The sequence below is a fragment of the Colius striatus genome, chromosome 9 (genome assembly GCF_028858725.1).
Source record: "Colius striatus isolate bColStr4 chromosome 9, bColStr4.1.hap1, whole genome shotgun sequence".
NCBI classification, from domain to species: domain Eukaryota; kingdom Metazoa; phylum Chordata; class Aves; order Coliiformes; family Coliidae; genus Colius; species Colius striatus.
The window spans coordinates 13,428,099-13,437,630 of NC_084767.1; the positions used below are offsets into that span (position 1 = coordinate 13,428,099).

At 40.9% G+C, this 9,532-nt stretch overlaps 1 protein-coding gene across 1 annotated transcript; it reads left to right on the forward strand.

Annotated features, from left to right (window-relative positions):
- The first annotated feature begins 674 nt into the window (after positions 1–674).
- Positions 675–9,095, forward strand: NMUR2 (neuromedin U receptor 2). The gene is made up of 4 exons (XM_010196075.2): positions 675–1,394; positions 6,340–6,424; positions 7,735–7,860; positions 8,836–9,095. The coding sequence occupies exons 1-4, from the start codon at positions 675–677 to the stop codon at positions 9,093–9,095; spliced, it is 1,191 nt and encodes a 396-aa protein (XP_010194377.1).
- The last annotated feature ends 437 nt before the right edge of the window (positions 9,096–9,532 follow it).

Below are 9,532 nucleotides of genomic sequence, written 5' to 3' on the forward strand. Positions count from 1 at the left end.
TTATAGTAGCCTAATTCCAAATGAATGACTACAAAAACAGGTCAGCTTTCCACTGATCAAACTCCATTTCCAAGTGCTTGCTGTTTAGACAACAGAAAACAAAAATCAGTGGAGATGTGAAAAACAAAACCATGACAGTTTTGTTTTGTTTTGTTTTGGCTTGTGGCTCATGACTAGATGTAGCATCAATATAATTTTGTAAAAGCTTTTTGGACTGAGATTGGGGTGCTTTTTTTCATCTGGTTTCCCACTCTCTGACAAATACAAACATCTTGCAGCTTGTGTCACATTCTGTATTTCAGATTCACAAATCTCTAAACCCCACATTTCTGCTTCTGTACATGCATCTGCTAAGGGAGCTGATGTAGCTGGAACCTCTTTACTCTCTCTTACTCTATAATCTAATGCACTTAGTGAGCCAATGAATATGTGTGGAAGGAGGGGCTTTTGGGCTAGGGGACTCCTTGCAGGGGAACAGCTGTTACAAAGGCAAAACCTTAACCAAAGCCAGGCAAACACACTCACTCACATCTCTCCGTGGCTTTCTGCATCTAGGTCTGGAAAGACAGCTCCCCCTCCTCTCTTCCCCTCTCTGCAAAAAAGTAAGTAAACAAGCACAGAGAAACTTGAAGAAGACTGGATCTCGGATGTGAAACGTTTCAGAAGATCCAGTAATGGCCTGGATCAGCAATATCTCCTGGTTTAATCACTTTGCTTTACATGAAGAACGTTTCAGGAGGTACTTAAACAGCACCGAGGATTATTTAACCTTCCTGTGTGGGCCCAGACGGAGCCATCTGTTCTTGCCCATGGCTTTAGTGTACAGCCTGATCTTTGTTGTTGGGGTGGTAGGTAACTTCTTAGTTTGCCTGGTAATACTCAAGCACCGGAACATGAAGACCCCAACCAATTATTACCTCTTCAGCCTCGCCATCTCGGACCTACTTGTGCTGCTTTTTGGGATGCCACTGGAAGTCTATGAGATGTGGAGCAACTACCCCTTCTTGTTTGGGCCCATTGGCTGCTATTTCAAGACAGCACTCTTTGAGACAGTGTGTTTTGCCTCTATCCTCAGCGTGACCACAGTCAGCGTGGAGAGATACATTGCCATCCTCCATCCTTTCCGTGCCAAGCTGGAGAGCACTCGCAAGCGTGCCCTGAGGACCATCATAGTGCTCTGGGTCCTCTCTGTCCTCTTTGCCCTCCCCAACACAGGCACCCATGGCATCATGCTGCAGTATTTCCCCAATGGCACCCTGGTCCCTGGCTCTGCTACCTGCACTGTAGTCAAGCCCATGTGGATCTACAACTGTATTGTCCAGATTACTTCTTTTCTCTTCTATGTGCTGCCTATGGGGGTAATAAGTGTGCTGTACTATCTGATGGGGCTAAGAGTAAGTCCTACTCCAACTTTGCTCAGTGTTTCCTTAGCTCATCCTTGTGTGTTTGTGTCTGTATGTGTCTTTTAAGTGATTTCACCCTTTTCCTGCCCATATTTTCCTCCCCAGAAGTAAAAAGTATGTCAAACCTCTGATAGCAGCAGATCTAACTCCTTTGGTGTAATCCCAATCTCAATTGGTTATAGCTGTGTTGGAAAAGCACTTATCCCAATCTTTTTTTAAAACTTACTATCACTGCTGCTCACATTTGAATGTTTTTTAAATATTCATGTCTCTAGATCAATTCCAGCCTCTCAGAGATTTGCACCTGTGCAGTAGGGACTAGAAGGAAATAGATCAAAAGGGAAATGTGCAAAGAATAAAAAGGAACAGGCTAGTGATTGAATCTCATGTACTATTTGTTTTCTCTCTTCTTGTCACTGTGGAATTTCCATTGCATTACTTTATTTTTCTCCTTCCCTGGAGATGGTGATAATATTCTGTTGTTAAAACTCACAAAGCTGTCACAATGTGAAATGCTACTTTATTGCTGCAGCTAGAAAATTCAGCAATTGTTTATTTATATAACTATGGCATAGTTTTACCATCGATTAAACTTACTTTAGATTTCATATTCATTCTCTCACCAGAAAGTGAAACTGGTTTTACCAAGCACTACCGTTTAAATGCATGGATAAAACAATCAATATCATAGTGCCCTAAATCTATGCAGCACAGCACTGAAATGCACTACCAGTTATGGCAAGTCGAGGACTTTTTTTCTCCTTGTATGCCACAAGTATTTTGAAAAGAAAAATCCTATCTCAGCACACTGAATATAAGTTTAAAAAACTGTGTCTGATCATATCAGAATCAAGGCATACAATATGTTAGTAGAGATGAAAGAGTTTGACCAAACATGGTACAAGAAATTCAACCAAATCTCTGATGGTGTGTACATAATTTTGTTGTGCTAGCTCATATTTGCTGTTATCTGAAACTATACGGAAACCTTTTTTCCTTACCCAGGAAAAGCCACAAGGATGAACTGCCAGAAATCCACAGCAGAGAGTAGATCTTCTAAGCAATGAATGGGTCAAATTATTCCTGTTGTCCAGAGGCTGTTGCAGAGTCTTTACATAGTTTTACTGAAAATTTTGCAAAATTAAAACCTGAAAGGAGGAAAAAGTGCTGAAAATATAGCTCTTACAGAAACAAAAGGATAAATCCCCAAACTAATAACAAGAAGTCTTGAAAACTGTGATAACTTCTATTTGTGGCAGCAAATTCCTAATCCTCATTCCAGAAAAGAAGCTGGATACTAGACAAGCCTGCTCCTCCAGGACTTCTGTATATTCACAGATATGTTCAAGCTGTCTTTATTAAGGGCTGCAGTGTTCATGGTTTATGCTTCTGCTTTCCCCTAGATCCATTTCAGACTTCCAAATTTTAAACATCCATTCTGGGTATACCTGCATTGTGCTCCAAACTGCACTAGGTGAGGTAATTTCATTTTTTCAGCAGAAATGATAGAGGAGTGGTATATACCTATGATTGTTCAAGGGAAGACATTTTTTATCTGCTCACAGAGGACGAAATCTATCAAGCTTCAGTAACACTCCAGAGGCTCCTGAGTGCCATGAATTGCCCACAGATGGTAGTGGAAAAGCTCAGAGTTGATCCAAAGTTTGTAGAACAGCTCCGATTCAGCAGAGACATAATCTTTTCAAGCCCACACTTTGTGAAGAGGGCGTTTCTTCATCAAAGTTTCTCCCTCAAGCTTTGCCAATGCTCAGGAGAGCCTCAGGATGCAATACAGAAGGCAATGTGTGACGATGTTGTGAGAAGGTAGCAAATATGGGTCATACATTAGCACAGGTGACTTTTGTTCCTTACAAAAAAAGGAAAAGATATATTTGCCTTTTTCACTGTGAAATTTATTGCCAATAGAGCTGTCAGATTTATTACCTCATGATCAACAATCTCTGGATCTACTTGGATATAATTTTAAGGCTTGATGGTTTGATATGACAGTGTTACCATCAAGAGATAGCTCCAGGATTAGTGTACAGAAGAGGACACTGACAATTGACATTATAGTCTCATTAGATGTGGTTGTGCAAGCTTCCTGCTACTTCTTTCATGGTGATCTTTTGTGGTACCTCTATCACAGGTGCCTTTAAAATTAATCCCTAAATCAGCCAGGCTCTTTAAACCCAGTTCAGTTATCAGGCTACTAGTTGCCACCTAAAGCTAAAAAAAAAAATTAAGGAGGAAGAGGAGGAGGATAAAATGAGAGCACTAGGAAGTGGGGCTTGTAGAAGCTAAGCCCTGAGGTGCTGATAGAGCTGTGGTAGCACTGCTTAAGAGGAAGTCTATGTTGCAGTGGGATGCATTGCAAGGTTCTTGTCTTGTCCATTTCTTTTAAACTGATCCCTGAATGGAGACAGGAATAGGTGGCTATCATTGACTGTCTAAAAGTCAGGATCTATTTAATGAGGATTTTTGACAATGAATGGAGAGGAAAGTCCACAGACTTATTTATCCCACCTGCCTCAGATATCTGTGAGGAGAATTTAGATGATTAGATCAGCCAAGATTGACCTCACTGAAGCAGGATGATTCTTCTCTTAATGAAGTCCAACACTTAATGTCACTTCCCCTCAGTAACACGTTGAACACACCAATAATTTTTATTTCAAATGTCTTTAAATCAAGACAATTTATACTGTTTTGTCCCCTAAATGCCCAGGTGTTACAACTAGGATCATCCATGGACTGTGACTGCCTTTGGCTAATGTTTACAGAGTCCAGCTCACTATTGGAACAGTCTGTTGCCCTTTCCACAGAGGATATTCCGAAAACATTGTACACACTAACACATTTTCCTTTGCAATAGGGATGAGCTAAGAGCACATCCAGACTGCATTTCAGTGGACAGGTGGCAACAGCTTCACTCAAATCACTGAGCTAGGCAGGACTGGATGCTTTAGCACAAGCCACTTGGTTTTTAAAAATCAGTTTTTCTGTTATCTGGAGAGAAAGTTTGGTCACCACTTGTGTCAAACAGACAAAGGAGTTTACAGAAAACAGTACTCCTGCTTTTACTGAGTAGCCTCACTAGGTTTGCCTGGGGATAGGTAAGGCCCTAATTTCACTCTGCCTTTTGACTTCTAGTAAGAAATACTTCAGCTAGTAAAGATATGAGGGGAAAATCCAATTTTCAGCTTCATGCTCTAGACACTCTTAATTCTCTTGCAGTGAATGCATAACATTCATCTCCTGGCAACCCTACATAGCCTCATACATCCACAATAATGTGAAAGTAGCCACTACCCTGGCTGGAGTTCTCCCTCTGTCAAAACATTAACATGAACTCAAGTCGCAGCCTTTGCCATGGACTCATTTATTGGATTTTTTTCTTTCTTCTTTGTCATAACTCATTGTTTTATTAAATTGCAACTGCTGAGCTATTCTTACAAGTTACACCTCCATCTGTTGTCACTTGAGGCTAAAAAGGAGCCTTATAGCATCATCAAAATGACAGGAAGGTGAAAAATAAAGATACATGTATCTCTGGTTTATTACAGCACTGAAGCACTGAATTCTCTGAGGCTTTGGAATACGCCTGGAATAGATTACTGTTGAGACTGAAAATCACTGAAGGGAAACAAGGGATTTTAATCAATCTAAGCATACATTTATCGCTAGATACGTTTTAAATTAACTGAGCCTGTTCCTTAAGTGACTGCAGCTATGACTGAAAGTTACAAAGGGAATAATGTAAAACACGAGAGGCTGAATTGCACTGTAATTGAATATGACTTGATTTATATGTGTTTCCTTTTTATGGGTTCTATGAATAAATAGAATATTGAAAGAAGGTCTCATTTGATTATCCTCACAGAAAAGCATTGGTGATCAAAAATCAGGAGACAAAGTCACAGCATAAAAGGCAAAAGAAAGTGGCACATCTAACATGTTTTCACAAAATTTTTACAAATCCAGACTGATTTCTATTTTTTCCTTCACTCCTGATATTCTTTCCTATGAAATTAAAAGTTTTGCTTCCAGTTTCTCACAGTTGACAAAAAGGTCACTCCAAATCTCTTCATTAATCAGAAGTTCCCACATCAGGAAGCTGAGTCCAGTTATGCACTCTCCATAGATGATTTCTTTTATAACCAAAGCAATTGCTGTGATTACCTAGACCTGGTCTTTTCCTGACCAAATCACCAATGCTCTCACTGTAATCCTCTAGCAGAAACATTCCAAGGAGGATCAGATTATTGTTCTTCATATCAATTTTTTAGAACTCCAGGAAAAACTACTGGAATAACAAATACCCATCTTCTTGTAACTGAGTAACGGGTGGCTGAATCTGTGCATATCACGTACGCCAGCTGCCTCCAGAAGTGCATATATGGGGCTTGTTCTTCAGATGGATTGAATATCAATTAGTCCAGACAGGGCATGAAATATACTCCCTTGAATTCTACAGGAATTTTTCCAGTGATTACAGCTGTGTTTCACTGAGGCCTCTCTGGGTAATTTTTGTATTATTGGTTTGTGCTTAATTGTGGGGAACACTATTAAGAAAATAATCAAACAATATTTTTGGTAGAAGATGAAATAATGCCTAGCAAAATACTATTGGAATTGAACACAAACTATGAACCAAATACTGACTCATCAAGAAAGGACAAGTGAGGAGCTGAAATTTGAATTTGCTTTAAATATGCAGTAGATACATTAAATCTGCAGATTGTTTTGAACCTAAAATTTCAGTATTTCCCTGGACTAAAACTGAAGTTTAAATGTAGATTTTTTTTCAGTGAGTCCTGAGTCGCCCCAAACTTTTCCTTCTCAAACTACAACTATCAAAATATCAAACAAGCTATGCCTGGTGGGGTTCTCATCTTCTGTCTATGATCTCCTTTGATTTCTATCTTTTTGCCAGTTGAAAGGAGACAAATCTTTGGAAGTGGAGGAAATGGCTGTGAATGTTCAGAGACCATCCAGGAAATCAGTCACCAAGATGTTGTGTAAGTAGTGAGTCCTTCTGTGTTTTACTTACCATGGACAAGAGAGTGACCGGGTCCTGAAGGTTATCAAGCAAATTCACTGAATACAAGAGCTATGAGATTAGTAGCTGGGATTTTAAAAAAGAAAAAAAAGGGTAGGGTGTGCTTATCACTGTTTTAACTGCACTTAGAGGGCATGGGATTGAAACACCATAGTTAACTACCAGAAGGCTCAGAAAACAGATTTTCCTTCATAGCACAAGAGTAGGCTGAGCAAACCTATGTGGCAGATGCTTGCATGGCAATTCATTAATATCCCTTACTCCAAGCCAGGCTTTTGCAGCCCTCCAGAGAGGATCCCTCTTTTTCAGAGTACAAAGAGTCTATCTAGTACATTTTTAAAGAAGGATGTTCATCTGCTTTGCGTTTCACCACAAGATCTGCTCATGAACTGGAAGGTCCTGCCAAGCCACATCCATGACCTGCTGCTGACTTAACCACTTAAACCATCCCAAGAAAAAGTAGGACCTAGGCAGACTTGCACATTGTAGCATACACAGGAGAATTTGTGTTCCAGTCAACCTGAAAGCACTCACATCACTTCATAACCTAGGGCTTTAAGGCAATGATTACCTTGGCACTGAGATGATGTTTATGCAGGAAATGTGTATCACCTTCAATGTTTCCTGCAACAACATCATTCTTTTAGGCATCTTAATTCACCATCTGAACTAGGAAATTGTACTTTGAAGTTAGCCTGGTTTTCTGTGCCATGTGATTGTGACCACAGATATTCATAGGACCCAAGTCTGCAATAGGTTTGCAGGAGTCCTTACTAGAGCCAGCACAGGCCAAGTTGTGCAAGAAGACAAACTTTTCCTTTCACACTGAGCAGTGCATCCAGACTTAGCATCGATGGAAGGTTCCTATGGCCTTATACTGCTATGTGAAGTACAAGCATTATGCAGAGTAAGTTATGTCCAAGGCACAATGGAGTCAGTGTCCTTCATGAACCACAGCTGAATCCAGATGTCTCATTAGAAGTTTCTTCATTAGGCTCTGTACATGCCACTGCATTACCTGGTTGTTATCCGCTCTAAATGTCGTTGTGTGTGCATGCATTGAGTTATCCAACATGGAAATCAGAGGGAAGGTTGTTCTTTTAGCTGATAATGATAAGACTGAAAGGATGGCAAAAGTTTTGAAACAATGGATAAAGTTCGCGTATTTAGCCTTTCACTCAGTTTTCTGAACTACCTCTGCTCCGTGCAGGCTAGTGAGCCATATCCTTCCAAAATTAACTTATTTGTCTTCTCCTTTCTCCACGGTAGTTGTCCTTGTGATGGTTTTTGCTGTCTGCTGGGCTCCATTCCACATAGATCGACTTTTCTTCAGCTTTGTTGTGGAATGGACTGAGCCTCTGGCTAATACATTCAACTTAATTCACGTGGTGTCAGGTAAACTTTTCTTCTTCCACTTGCACAGGGGCTGGCAAAAACATATTTGTGAGGGGTTTAATTGAAATATATAGTCATTTGTTTTGTAGGTGACAGCAGACATGCATGGAAAAGCTTCCTGGGGGCCTGGTAGACATTGATGAGAACGATACCTGAAATAAAATTTGCATGCAATTTTCTGCAGCTTTCAAGATCTGGGCATGTTGTGTGAACATTCACAAAATGGGGGGAAGGGGGAAATCATATCATATATCATTACCAGCTGCTTTTCCTTCTTGGAAATGTTGAGAAAATAAGTCTGCTGTCATTCAGCTGCTTTTAATGAATACACAGCAGCAGGCACCATCCTCCAGCAGGTTTCTGAGGCAAATGGGAAACCTTTCTAAATGCCAAGACAAAAGACTTACATGCTGCTCAGAACTGGGTGATAAAACCAAATGTTTATGGCCCTGCCAACCATAAAATGAAGGCTTTTTCAAAGAGGAATCTGATTTTCAGTTTGCCATGGGAAAACACTGAATGTGGCCATTAGGCAACTCAGACAAATCCAATCTCATGCAATTGTCCTAGTGTGTTGTAAGAAATTAGCTCCCCTCAGCTGGAAGTTATCCTCTGACAGCTTTGATGGGGGAACCAGCTGTGCAAATCCTACTGTGGGAAGGAGGGCTGTGCTGGAGGCAGCTCAGTACAGCTCAAGAGAGAGCTGGTTCCTGAACAGCTGGAGATAGTGAGCTCCAGTTAATACTCCCTTCCACTTTCCTTTCCCTGTGTGTGGAAATGCCTGAGCCAGCCTTGGCAAGACATCGCTCTGCCTGGAGAGTAGCAGGCAGAGATGTGTTGTTGCTGCTTCCACCCTTGCACCCAAGCTGGATGGCGCAGTATAGGCAATGAAGAGATTTTCCTCTTATGAGATCATTCCACACACACACACAAAAGAGATGTCTCTCTCCTTTCCCTTTCCCTTTCTTCTCCTAGGTGTTTTCTTTTATCTGAGCTCTGCCGTCAACCCTATCATTTACAATCTGTTGTCCCAGCGCTTCAGGATGGCTTTCCTCAGTGTGATCTCTCCTTGCTGCAAGCAGTGTGCCTCTAACCACCCCACCAGCAAGATTCCAGCCCAGCAGAGCATCTTTGTGGTTGAGGACCACAATCTCATGGACTCTGCTGAAGACACAAGTCTCCCTGGCACACACAGGACATCTGTCAGTAGTTCTCAGCTCTCCACTGGTCTGTGACTGTCCATGCTATGATCCAGGTGAGAGAGAAGTTTAAAAAAATTACTTTAAGAAACAAAAAGAGAAGATACCCTCCTAAAAGACTGACTTCTGCAAGAACAGTTCATAAGTGTGTCTTGTTGAATGAATGAACAAGGAGACTGTAATTAGTGGATGGTTGAGAAGCAATGTATTACCCTCAAGGTAGTAGAAGAGCTGGAAATCTCAGCTTACTGGCTGCAAGCTATGCCAGAAAAGACATGCATTACAAAAAATGAGACACACTCCCAATGTTACCAGTACAGGAAGGAGACATAGATTATCCAAATCTTACTGAATGGTTTCTTGTGCATCAACCTAAACATCAGTTTACTTAGTTTGAACTGGGGCAACTTGCTGCACAAGCCTTGTCTACCCACTTCTAGATTTAGACAAGACAGCCTCCCTACTTTCTCCTA

Bases quoted from the DNA above. Each gene is read 5' to 3' on its own strand.
- NMUR2 (XM_010196075.2), top strand. From the start codon at position 675: ATGGCCTGGATCAGCAATATCTCCTGGTTTAATCACTTTGCTTTACAT. The intron at 1,395-6,339 runs GTAAGTCCTACT...TCTTTTTGCCAG, and splicing joins ACTATCTGATGGGGCTAAGA to TTGAAAGGAGACAAATCTTT. The intron at 7,861-8,835 runs GTAAACTTTTCT...TTCTTCTCCTAG, and splicing joins CTTAATTCACGTGGTGTCAG to GTGTTTTCTTTTATCTGAGC.